Below are 13,472 nucleotides of genomic sequence, written 5' to 3'. Positions count from 1 at the left end.
ATTTACTGGATCAGAGCTCAGGTTCATCTTCCCCAGTCTCCTGTGTCACACGGTGGCAGACAGCGGAGGCTGGAAGAGAGGATGAACTGGGTCTGACCAGGGTTTCTGCTCTCTCCCTTGCAGCCTCCAGCATTAAAGGAGGAAGTTCTGATTCAGAGACTGTCCCCTTATCTCCCATACTTAATAGCTATGGATGCCCCTTTCCTCCAAGAGCCTGTCCAACCCCTTTCTGAATCTGGCTGAACTGTGAACTTCCACATTTTGTGGCATTGCGTTTACAGGTATACAAGTGACAGAGTGTCTGCCTGTACAAAACACGCCAAATGTTTGCGTACAAATGTGCACGCTAACATCCATGAAGGGGCCTTCGTCTGATCGCACAGTTAACTGCCTGAGTCTGATCAGAGAAGCTCTCCTCTTCAACCCTCAAAATAAATGGTGGAAAACCAGGAGAGTAAGGAACGATTTTAGCAGAAGGAACACATGTGCAAAGTGCCATCTGCTTCCAGCATTTTTAGCAAAGTGTTGCAGCTCTGGCCTTTACCAATCTAGCTGTGATCGTCTGTGTGAAGGAATGACAAGTGCCAAGGAGAACCACAGCTGCTGAACCAAGGCCAAGGAAGGAAGTGGCTTCTCTCACCTTAGACAGAGTGGAATCAGTGCCCCGGACTCCTGGTTGAACTTCAGGTGCACGCTCTCGAGCTGCCTTGTGCGGATGAGCTCGTGGGGAATGATAGCTGCTGAGCTCTCGCTTTCTAAGCTATCCTTACGGCTCCTAAAAGAAGGAACAAAGGGCACATGGTTAGGACCTGAGCCCCAAACATTTGCTGGTAGTAGTATGGATGCTGGGGGAAGAAAAAGGGACATTTCAGCTGTTATCTACAACAGCTGCGTGACAGCTGCCTAATGCCTGAAGAGCCCATCTAGTTTACAGCCACCCTTGTCTCTGTTAGAGGTGTGGCTCACACACATCATGGATCCCAGCATCCAAGGCTTTGCCCTGATCCAGTGAGCAAGGACTGAAATTGGAGAATGCAACAGAGCCCCCAGAAGCACTGGAACCAGTTTCATAAGGGAAAAGAGCAAAACAACACGCGCTGTAAGGAAGAGCCCTCTGGCTGAGGCACAGCCCACGTGGGTCTTCTGTGATCTGGCCTCTACTTTCTGGGATTCTTTAAGGAAGGAGTGAGGCTAGGTGGAAAGGCTCTACACTGTCCCGTTTAATTTGCTGCAGATCTATTGGCTCGGAGACCAATAGCAAAAAGGAGCTCCCAGAGCCTCTGTATTTCTTTTCCTTCAACCCAGAGCTTGCAAGTACTCTGCTTTCTGCTGGCATCAGGAGCAATATTCAGAGGACAAAATCCACGCATGATTCACAGAATACCGGTCAACCGCTTTCCCTCTCAAGTAGAGCTGCGCTCAAACAATGCAGTCTTTATATTTTACGAACTTGGTAGGTTCCACACAGCCATGTCCTGATTAAAGGTTGCATTGTTATATGATTATGAACTTCCCAAGACAGCATCCTCTGTGTCATCAGGCAGGGATATCTCTAAATGCTGGACCATAAACTTCAAAACACTTTATATGTGCAAAGGGCAGAGCTGTAACTCCTCCTCAGATCACAGAGCATATAGAGAAAAGACATGATCTCTGGTGCAACAAGTTGACAGTTTATAGGGAACAAAACAAGATTAGATCAGGCAGAATGCGCTGGATGATTCAGAGAGGGCAGTTCAGGGAACAACAGCTTGGAAGGGGACAGACGGACAGAGTGCCATCAGCTGCAATGCAGTCACAAGAGACAGGGCTTACATTTTCTCTCATCTGGCAATTATTCTTGATTTAACAGAAGCAACACCTTGCTGCAATCTGATCTACGCTACAGGGTCATCTGTAGCTGGGGAGAGACGAAAGGAAAAAGGCTGGCTACAGCACTGGTCCACCAACAGATAAAACATAGATCCAGCTGGCAGGACAAACCAAACCACTCACTGCCACCAAATCCTGACATGGTTCAGCTAAGCCCTGGCTCGAGCCCTTCTGTAAGGACAGATGGAGCCACGTTTCGGCTGCGCTGAACGAACTGCGATGGAAGAACTCTACACCTGCCGCTGATTTGATTTTCAGAGCGTCTCACTGCAGTCAACCTGGGCCCCGACTTGCCTCTTGCCCCCAGCTCCACTCCACGCAAAGACACTGGCCTGCGTGTGGTGGCGCTGTCAACCCAGGCTCAGCTAAAACCCATGAGAGACTTTCACTTGGACTGGTAACCTGCCCGCTTTGCAGCAAGGATTCAGGTTATGCCATTTGCAGGCTTGTAGTCCTCCAGTACCTTGCCACAATCCCCCCGCATGTGCAGACCACAATTCACCGGTGAAGAACGAGGGCAGCCCAAAGGACCACGGGCTAGGCAATCCACATTGCCGGTGCTGCATGAGCAAAAGCAAAGGGAGGACACAGTAACTCAAGCATGGCTTTGCTGCGTAGCTGCTCACAACAGAGGGAGGTTCAATTTGGGTGCCAGGCATCTGGGTTCACTCTGAAGTGAAGGCCTGGCCATCTCTGTAGCCTAGCTGGCACCGACGGCTGTGTTTAAACTGGTTCGGCAAACACATTTTACAGCTCTGTGTAGGTGGGGCCTTAAAACAGTGGAATGGGGCAGACTGTGAAGAAAGCCTTTGCAGTGCGACTACCTGAGAAGTGCATGGTTGATTAATGATCAATTGACCTTAAGCTCGGCTTTGCCTGAGCTTCCTTATCAGATCTTATATACACATTAAGCTGTGGGAAAGTCAGTCTGTCATCTAACGCTTCCAATTATTCATTACCAACCCCCCTGCCCCCAACAGGGTGTCAGCCATTAGAAACACATGCTTTTAGTGCACTTTATCAACTGTTGAGAGCAGTTACAGAGTTTATGTACATTGGACTGTATCTGGAGTTATTCAGCACTTTTGTTAATAAAGACAAGAGGCTGGGCCCTTTGCCTGTCCCTGGAGGGCTTGGTGCACTCAGTAAAATCCCTAACGCTGCATCTAATAGTCAGTGAATTTAAATTTAGAAAGGACAGGCGTTTATGGAACAGAATTGCATACGCCGGTCGTTCTCCATCTCCTTTAGACTCCAGGGCCCCCTTGTTAGACTCGAGGCACCTCTCTGGAAAATGCCAGCTCTTTGCTTTCACTTGTTTTTTGACTGCAGAGAAATGAGAGAGCAATTCTTCTGCCACAAAGAACTGGAAAGCCCATGACAACGTTCTGCCCTCTTGACATGCTAGATTCCTGTTTGAAATCTCTAGGTTTATCTTGCGGAGCATGTGTTGGTGTTCGCAACACTCAACAGGGCTAGTATTGCTTCAGTGCCCTGGTTGAGAATCACCGCCGCTCAGCTTGCCGCAGACTCGGACTATAAACTCCCTGGGACCGGGGCTAGGTTTTGCGGTCGGTTTGTTTTCAAACACGCTGGTCTGCACAATGGGATTCTTCCATGCGCCTGTGAGTGAGTTCCCTAATACTGCAACTGGTATGGTCAATGAAGGCACAGGGGCTTATAGATTCAATAGAGATCATCACAAGCTGGACCAAAAGCTCTGGGAGACTGGGGCTGGGTTTTCAGGTTTTAAACACGCTGGCCTGAACAATGCCTGGCACAACAGAGCTCTGATCCCTGAATGCAGCCTCCAGTTGCTCTAATCAGGATGACGATAACATGCTGAAGGGTAGGGGTGGGCGTTTTAATTCAAACTAAAATCTCCTGTTTCAAACCGGCAAAAGCTGTTTGTGCCTTAAGAGAAGGTGTTGACTAATATGTAACTTCTGAAAGGAACCATTGGCTTTTCCAGATCTTAAATAATTAAGACTTAATATTAATGAGTAACCAGCCTCTCTCTCTCTCTCTCTCTCTCACAAAAGGTGGAAGTGTGAGGCAAATCTCTGGTTAGCTCTGAAAGGACACCAAGTTGTTACCAATTCCTTCAGTTAAAACCTCCCCCAAATAGTCACAACCCCTGGGTTTGTTGTTTAATGTGGGTGGAGTCCCTGTGATCTGCACTCTGCAGTGGACCTGTGAAACTGGCGTAGTGAAATCCCAAATCAGATCCTGTCTGTCCCATAACCTTCTGAACAGGAGAGGTAGTTGGCCATGTTAGTCTGACATCAGGCATAAGGTAGGATAGAGATGCACTGTATAGACTAACAGAATCAGAGATACGTAACTTTTCAGCATCTGATGAAGTGAGCTTCTGCTCACGGAAACTTATGCATCTCTGATTCAGCTTGTCTATAAGGTGCGGCATTACCCTGACTTTTTTTCTAAACCAGGTATGTGATGTGGGTTGCTCCAGACAGGGGCTCACCCACCACACAGCTACCGTAGGCTAGTAAACAGCTTGACACGTCACCATGACTGGGCTGCGACTGGCTATATCCAGGTCAGCCCCCACCATGCACGTGGAGCAGACTTGGCTAGTCCCTCCTCTAAAGGGACTTAAGGATGCGGTCTCAAGTGTGGATGCTGCCATTGCTCTGTGTCCAAGTGGCTGGAGTGCTGCGGTATCGCAGGATAGCTGTGATAGGATAGACAGAAGTAAGAGATCACTGCCCAGATTTTCTCAGTGTGCTCCAATACACATAAGAGCCTGGGTGGAGACATGCCGCAGGGACTAGCTGAGTGTTGCTGCACTGCTGACACCACTCAGTTGTTTGTTGTAGCTGGCTCAGATGCAGCCAGGGCGGGATGTTCAAGACTAAAAGTGCTCCTACATGAAGGCTAGACATGTTTCTTTTAGCAATGGCATAGCTGCACCAAGTGCCAACAGGAAAAGCACTCGGGGATGTGTCTGAATACATGAAGCTCACTTAAGATGGCACGTACCCACATGGAGCATCTGCAGCACTGAGCTACATCGCAGTGGAGGTGAGGGTCTCAGCTACTTGGTGTTCAGATGGTTCTGGAAGAAGGATGAACCAATGCCCTCCTAAATAGCCCGTGAACTGGGACAGGAAGAGTCTCACTCTTAAAACACAGCGTTACCCATTAAAATACCTGGGTTCTGCTCCCAAACCTCTGCCAAGAACTCACTTGTTCCTTTTCCAACCCTACGCTATGTTTTCCAGGCTCTGACGTAAAATCCTCATGGATGCGAGACTTGGGTAGTTTTTGCTTTGGGGAAGCTAGCAGGCATAGGCCCCAGGTAGTGGCAGCAGCAGTGGCAATAAGGCCTACCACCACTACAGAGGAAAAGGCTGCTTGCGCGTCACCTCTGCTAGGCTTTTACCTTGAGATATGTAACCTGATGGTGGAAAACTCACCTTTCCCCTCAAGACAACAGTGCTTGAAATTTGCTTTAAACATTGCCTCGGCTTTTCCTTGTATGAAGTGGATCTCCTTCCCTCCCTTCCTTGAGGAGGGGGTTCTTTTGTGGTATCTTTTACTGGACCAACTGTACAGCTGGGAGAGATGTTAGACAGGTTTTTGGACCCACACTGCCCTTCCTCAGGTCTGGGAGAGAAGCAGATATAGCTTGAGCTAAATAGGGGATAGAACAAAGTCAGGTCTATTACTTCAGATGCAAATGCTTTTATTGCATCTGTTGTTTCGCTTGAGTTGTGTTTACTTCTCTCTTGGACCTGCAGAAGGGCACAATCCAGCTTCTCTCCCAACTATATAGTTGTTCCAATAAAAGATATCACCAACCCCCACCCCCCCATCTCTCATACCTTTCCTGGACCATCACAGCTATTAGACTCCTCCAGCCCTGCAAGGATTAAGGACAATGATTACAGAGTGCTCCAAGAAGCTAGGACAGAAGGTGCTAAGGGAAGGCTGAGAATGGGATCCGACTTTTGGGTTAGGGAACATGTAACAAGACACAGGACTCTGTGAGAAACATTAACATTCTTTCAGTAGGAGTGGAAATCCTCATCCTGGCCCAGAGGAAGGGTGATGGCCCAGATGAGGGGGTGCTGGAATTGCTGGGGCGTTATTAATGAAAAGCTCATGTTGTAGTTTTCCCTGCCATACGCAGCTTGTGAGAAGCAAAAGGACAATTTGCAAAAACTCTGGTTTCTCTCAATAACATCTCTGGCTTCACAAACACCATCTCCCTGTAACCATTTGCTCCCCCCACAACCCATCACCAAATAAATCAGCAGCAAAGGCCAGCGTTGTTGTATTTGTTGACTAAAGATCAAACTGCCTATCATGTAAAATGCTGCAAACTTGGTCTATTCCAGATTGAATACTTCATCCAACCCACACAAATAATTCATGTTTCTTTGCGTCCAGAAAAAACAAGTCGGCCAAAGCCAGGCGGCTCCGTTCGGAAAGGCAGTGCCGTTCAAATGCAAGCAGCAGGCCGGAAATGCCCCACTTTGAGGACTGCACATCTAGCATTTTATGAAACTGGAGGGGAGTTGGGAAGATTAAAGCACATTTCCAACTGACTGGAGGCTGGTGGGAGGTGTCAATGTGGGCAGTTGTCAGATTAATTCTTTAGATGATTACATTCTTTTTTGTTTCTTTCAAGCTGTTTGTAGTTGGATCTGATGCCTCCTTGTTCCGGGCGAGTGTATTGCAGCAGTTACCAAGGTGACTTTAGCTGACTTTCAACTATTTTTTTTTCCCTCCCAGCTTCAGTTTCTATCAACAGCCTGAGCCTTGGGGTTTTTTTTTTGCAATCTTGTGAATGAAGATTAACAACAATACAGCTAGCCCAAGCCGGGGTGGATTTCTAAAGCTGGGATCCTGTAGGATGGGTGGCCAAACTTTTGCCTGTGGGTTAGGCACGGACTGTGGCCCCCACCAGCTTCGAAGAGAGAAAACAGGCCAGGGATGGGGGGTGGGAAACTACAGGTCCCAGCATGCGATGCTCCATCGTGATCCAAGCAGCCGCACGCTGGAACCTGTAGTCTCCTGGGGCCCTCTCTCTGCATTACAGATGAAGGTGGCTGCAATCTGCTTTCTTTGATGCCAATTAAGCAGCAGCCCGCGGGGCTCCTGGAAAACCGCCAATGCAATCACTGGTTGCGCAAAGTTTGGACTTCCCTTCCTTATAAGACAAGTCATGTTTAGAGCAACATTTTCTCAAGCTGTCCTGATGGCAGTTGTTTTATAGGTTTCGAGAGAAACCAGGCTGGTTAGGTCGCAACAGCTCACTTGCTTTTTAAAGATCCGACAGCATGATCTAGTAGGCAGACAGCTGAATTTGGACTTCACGTTTTACTCCCAGCTGACACGGATGTACAGCCAGACCTTGGGCAAGCCAATTTGGCTCTCTGGGCTCCCATTTCCCTCTTCAGCCTCTCTCAATCTCTACCTGCACTGGAAGCTGCTCAGAAGAAGATCGACTCATGCTGGCTATGCCTCTGCTGCACCATGTAGCTGATTTCTATCCTAATTGCCTCTATCTACCACCAAGAGAAACCCTGGATCCTGGGATGGAGGTGCTTTCAGCCTGTGCGTGGAGGTTAGAGAACTTGCTGTTTTAGGGTGGAAGTTGCCTTCTTCACAGTGAGGACAAAGGCAAAGGTTACTTGAGAGCCAACAATCCTCCAATGCCCTCCCCACAACTGTCCCTGTCCCCCACAAAGATGGCAATCCTACAGCACCAGAACAAAGAAGTATGGTCAGACGCACCCGGACAAGGGCAGAAACCAGGAGTGTGTGATGGCACTTGCTCTCACACCAGGCCACCCCCTGCAGACAACAGTCTCAGTTAACTGCAATGATGATACGCTCTGTGTGCATGTGTTTCTACAGGCCCTTACACAAAAGGGTCCTGAAAACATCAACCATGTATAGGATAAGTGACAACCACCTTTCTCCCACCTACAAACCCCCTTGGAAAGAGGTGTTATAGTTGTGCTAACCCTCTGCGGGTGCTAGATCCTCCTACATCTAGCCCTGGCCCGGAATGGAGAGATCTCAGCAGTATTCCTGGTTCTGCCAGTGACTCCCTGCGGGATCCTCAGCGCTGTGCAGCAGCCTGTAAAACAGAGACAACACTCCCTTTCCATGCAGGCGCACCATGAGGATTACAGCCATGTTGGCAGAGCCCTTACAGATTTTCACATGGATGGAGCCTCGGAGAAGGGAAACGTCTTAGATCGGTGACAGTGACAGACAGTGCATTTCCAGGCATTCGCTAGGCACTTGACCTTCAACCTCATGCCTCATAACACACCCCTGAAGTGTATTAACTCACCCAAAAATGCACCTGCCTCTTGCCTGTTCAACATTCCTGACTTGGGCAAGTCTCCCACTGCACTCAACGGGAGTTTGCCTCAATAAGCAAGAATGGATTGGAGCCTTATTGCTTAATTATTGCAGAATCGGAAAGTGAAGCCAGAACTGGACTGTTTCAGAGAACTCGGCAAGGCTCCACCTTGCACAAATGTTTGGCAGCGGCTGCTGAAGACAAGAAAACAGCGATGAAAATAACAGTCCCTCAGATGTGAACCAAGTGCAAGCAGTAAGTGACAGCCAGAATCACTCGGGGAAGCAAAGAGCCCAGTCGATGGTGTGTACCATCACTGCAAATCCTGTGCTCTGATACTATGGGAAAAGCTGCCTCAGAAGTACCTGAGATAGAGCTCATTAATTCACAGTGGTGAGTGGGAGCCCTGGCGAGAGTTACTAAATTTAATGAATTAGGAAATGCTTGAGCGAACTGCTTTTTAAAGTCAAAGGCACTGCAGCAGGAATGCGCTCTCCAAGTACGTGTGGCTGTAGCAACTGTTTATCATAGAAAGTGAGGGCTGGAAGGGAGGTCACATCTAGTCCAGCCCCCTGCTCCAAGCAGGACCAGCCCCAACTACATTGTCCCAGTCCACCACCTCTCTGGGTAACCCATCCCAGTGCTTCACCACCCTCCTAGTGAGAGTTTTTCCTAATACCCAACCTAAACCTATCTTGCTGCAGCTTGAGCCCATTGCTCCTTGTCCTCCCATCTGCCCCCACTATGAAAAGCCCAGCTCCATCCTCTTGCGAACCTCTCCATCCTCAAACAGCAACCTTCAACTATTTGAAGGAAGCCATGAATCATGCTTAGAAGTGGGACAGAATTGTATCTTGTCAAAGGAAAGCAGTGCCAAGAGGACACAATGAGCTCTTAAAAACTTCGCTGGAACCCAGGGGCAGATCCCAGGGAATATGGGTGTGCCTTACCAAAGAACTGGCACAGCAAGGAGTAGCCATTCTGGGCAAATGCAACCTCTGCTCATCCAGAAACTCGCATCAGCATCTCTGGATTTACAGCCTGCCCCTTGGGCTTGATTTCCTCAGTTCCTCCAGTGCAATGTTCACTGTCTTGCCTTTGGTGAAGGTGCGTGGTCTAGAGCAGGGGTTCTCTAAGTCTTGCCCCTGCAGAGCCATTTCAAAGGGGCAGTCCAGGGTGGCAGGCTGCACCAAGGTGCTTGCAGGTTGCACTGTCCAACAGCCCACGCTTCGGGAACCCATGGTCTAGACTCTAGAGGAATGGGTGGGGGAAGAGAAGGACTAGCAGTTAGAAACACCTATGTCCCAATCCTGGCCCCTACTGGAAATTGCGACAACCTAGTTACCTGCAGCTTCCTTGTCTATGACTCCTGGCAGCCACTAACATTTATCACACAATTAACATGTTCCTTGCCACTCATACAACCAACATATCACATGATAAAAATGGCAAACCAAACTCGTTCCACATTGTACGTAGAACATCTTTGTGGCTGGTTTGTCTCATGCTTTAATTTGAATGTGCAGCATGTTAGTTTAAAGGGCACCTGCGGATTCCAGCTTGGAGCTGCTCCATGGTGCTGACCTGCCCACAAGCCTATTTAAATCTTCCCATGAAGAGCCCAGGATTGCGGAGCAGCTCCCCAATCCCAGATTCCCCTGACACCAGCAAGCTGAAGGCACGTGCATGCAGCTAAGCTGTACATGCACCTTTTAAAGGTCTGGATACACACACAGCCCAGCATCAGGGATCTGCTCCCTGGCGCCAGGTTCCTCAAACACCAGCAGATGCGCGATGGGATCTGACAATTATTAACTCAGATCTCCAAAATCAGTTCTTGAGCATCTGGCATTGTAGGACAAGTAGTTTTGGGGATCCAAGATAAAATTCTTCAGATCCTATCTCATGATTCAGTTAACATGTGCTGGTGGCCCAGAAGGTCTCATCACCTTTCTCTGGGGGATGGTGTGAGGATTAATTGCTGGGCACTATTAATGTTTCCTGTCCCAGGATTTATGACATTGAGAAATTAAATAGTGTGCAAAGCCGACTTTCCCAAGTGTCCCTGATCTCTGACATCTGGAGCTGGAGCACTCCTCTCCAGCCTGTGAAGATATAAACAGTGACAGTGTTTAGTCTGAAGCTCTGGCGTTTTGCTGCAACAGCACTGCACCAACAGAAGTTAGCTGCATCTGGCAAATGGACAGGCTCCTTGTAGCTTAGACTGCAAACATCCTGGGCCAGGGGCCATGCCTTCTTGCCCGTCTGGAAAGCACCTCCCGTGCTGTGGGTCCCATCAAACAAATACTGCACCACCACAAGTTACAAAGCTATTCATACATGCCTCATTTTTCCAAGTACTTTTCCAGGGTATTATACTACCTATGGCTGAAATGATTAGTAGCTGAGTAGTGTACCCCAAACACCTGCCTGACTGATTCTCAATTGAATGAAACAATGAGACCCATAACAGGTTCTTGCAGATCCACTCCTGTTCCCTGGTTGTCTGTTCCATCTCAAATCCCTCCTCCTGATCTTCAGTCTAAGCAGCATATTTTAAGAGTCTACAAAAAACTGCTTACATTCAATTCACTACTAATTTTTGAGGAACTTAATGACCCCCCTAGGCCAAGGCTTAAGTCAAGGAGGCTATTTTGGAGTGCTGAAAAGAGCTAAATGATGAAAACTTTGACATTAAGGAAAAACGGATCCAGCAATGGAACACGACTGACATCATTAATACATTTCTCATCATGGACCCCACTTCTAAACCTCCTGGCTTTGCTTCACCAAGGCAGAGCTGGACAACACTGAACAGCGTTTGTACTGGACAAGGTACATGTAACTACCTGCTGTATAAATTGAATTTTATGGAAGACCCCAAGTGTGAGTGTGGTGAAATGCACGTTAAAGCACACATTACAGAGGAATGTCTCATTTATCATTTGAATGGCTGCATCGAAGACCTGCACCAGGCTACTGATGATGTTTTGCCATGGATATCAAATCTGAAACGGTCACTCTAACCTTATCCCTTAGCACCATTGCTTATAGGTTGTCTATATAGATTGTTCATAGGTTGTTCTGTCATTCGGTTGCTGTAATCCATATGAAGAAATAAATCAAAATGAGTCTGCGTTTCACGAATTAACAGAGGAGCTGTTTTGTATATGGCAGATGATCTAATTTAATGAGCACGTGCCCTGAACTAACAATCACTTTGAGAAAGATGTGTGACACAGTGTCAAGCAGTTGAAGTGCTTTCCTTTACATGCTCAGGAAAAAAAAGGAACAACCTAGTCTAGAGTAATGACTAGGAATAATTACTGCAGTGCTACAGCTGCCTTGAAGAGTTTAAACAAAAGTCATCGTTCTACTCAGTATTTTAGCTCAGGTTGTATCTGCTTCTTTCTCACACCGGAGGAAGGGCACTCTGTACCTAAAAGCTTGTCTGACATCTCTCACAACACTACAGCTGGCGCAATAAAAGATACTACCGACCTCCCACCTTTATCTCTCGCATTTTGCCTGGACCATCAGAGCTAGTTAATGCTCCAACCTGACTGAAGGCATTAGAGAGAAAGCAGCTTTTTCCTTATGGAATATTTTTAGGATTTAGGGACGAACTGACCAGAATTAAAGTCAGTGGGATTACTCATATGTTCCCAGTTAAGTCAGTGGGATTACTCACATGTTCCCAGTTATGTACAAGGGGCTGCAGTGGCACAGGTGTGAAGGCATATGGTTGACAGCCCAGCAGCTGCAAGATTGAGGCCACAGCAGAAACGCTCATGGCAGCCCTGTCAAATTCCAACAAATCTGTGAATTCTGCTGACTACCTTGTCATAAGGACACATAAAAAGAAAGGAAAGTTACATACATGCTTTGTCATAGGCCGTGCTGGGCACCCTAATGTCACCAGAGGTTTTCAGTCTGAGTGCTTCAATTGCAATGGTGCAAGGCTAGCAAAATTGGTAAGGAGTATATCCCTTCCCTATGGTTTTATGCACAGAAATACCAGAAAACTAGAAGGTTGTCAGACTTTTTGAATGCACTGCCTGATTTAAACCCTGATGGAAGAGACAGCAAGTGTGCACATGTGTGTGCAAGTGTGGGGCAGGGAGCTAACAGGAAGGGAAGTCAGTAATTGTGAGTCCTGAAAAATAAACAGCACATTCCTTTTACTGCACAGAGCCATTAGATTTGGTGTCGGATTTTAATATTCTACTGTCAGCTGGGTGCAAATTTTATGATCTAAAATTCTGTGGACTTCAGCAAGCAAAGTGGATGCGGAACAATTTGCCAGAGGAGACAGAGCGCTTGTGTCAAATTGTTGAAGACAATCCCTGGTGCAACAGAGATACTCACAAGGCTTTCAAAAAATATCACAGATTTGGTATTTTACAGCCTGGTATATACCGTGCGGGATATGATTACACCCAAGTCTGACTCCCATCACTGAGCACCTCATAAGCTTCAATGATTCTAACTTCATAACATGCCTGGGAAGAAGGGCAATACTGTTATCCCCATTTTATAGCTTCTAAACTGAGGCCAACAGGATATGAGATTTGCCTTAGATCACAATGAGTCTATGGTGGAACAGGAGATGAGGCAGGTCCTCCCAGGTTCAAAGCTAGTGCCCTAGTGACTGAGACTTGACCCAAGAGTCACTAATCAGCCCTATAAAACAGCGGTACCTGTATCATACTTTGTTCCTTTCACATCCCAATCCTTGTCACTTAAGAGCCTTGCATGAAGAGTGAATAATTGGCCTTGTCCACGCAAAAATGGAACCTATAATTTATCATCAGTGATCGCAATGGCAACCATTGGCCTGAATCATGCTCGAGCTCTTTCTAACCTTGCTCAGACTTCAGCAAGAGAAAATTCAGGTAAAAATAAGGCTGCTTGGTGCTGCCTTATCCATGCTGGGAAAATGTACTATGCTAGAGAAAGTGTCAACCAATAAACATGACTGCCCTACACTGCACATACTGTACTAACTGCTTCTTAGTTAAAATTTATTAAATTAACATGTTGGACAACTTGATGCACTGTCCCACTATGCACAACACCCATCAGATATTGCTGTGCAACTGAGAGCACGGACAAACGTATATTTTAGCTACTTCAAAACAGTAGAGAGAAGGCAGGGAACGTGCAGCTGTTACTAACATCTAAGATGTCACAGAATTGTAGAAGATGAGGGTGTGAAGGGACCTCAGGAGGTCACATCCAGTCCAACCCCCTG

General features: G+C 47.3%; 1 protein-coding gene across 1 annotated transcript in view; it reads right to left on the bottom strand.

Annotated features, from left to right (window-relative positions):
- SUFU (SUFU negative regulator of hedgehog signaling) overlaps window positions 1–13,472 on the bottom strand; it is a gene marked incomplete at its 5' end in the record, with an annotated part of 126,996 nt that overhangs the window by 30,163 nt on the left and 83,361 nt on the right. Inside the window, one exon of the mRNA XM_019502150.1 lies at window positions 641–775. Coding sequence (XP_019357695.1) covers window positions 641–775 — 135 coding nt within the window. The remainder of the gene's footprint in view (window positions 1–640; window positions 776–13,472) is intronic.

This window comes from Gavialis gangeticus, unplaced genomic scaffold, assembly GCF_001723915.1.
Source record: "Gavialis gangeticus isolate Ggan-Ray unplaced genomic scaffold, GavGan_comp1, whole genome shotgun sequence".
Taxonomy (NCBI): Eukaryota; Metazoa; Chordata; order Crocodylia; family Gavialidae; genus Gavialis; species Gavialis gangeticus.
Note: the sequence above shows the minus strand (reverse complement) of the source record. Positions and strands in the feature narration are given on the sequence as shown.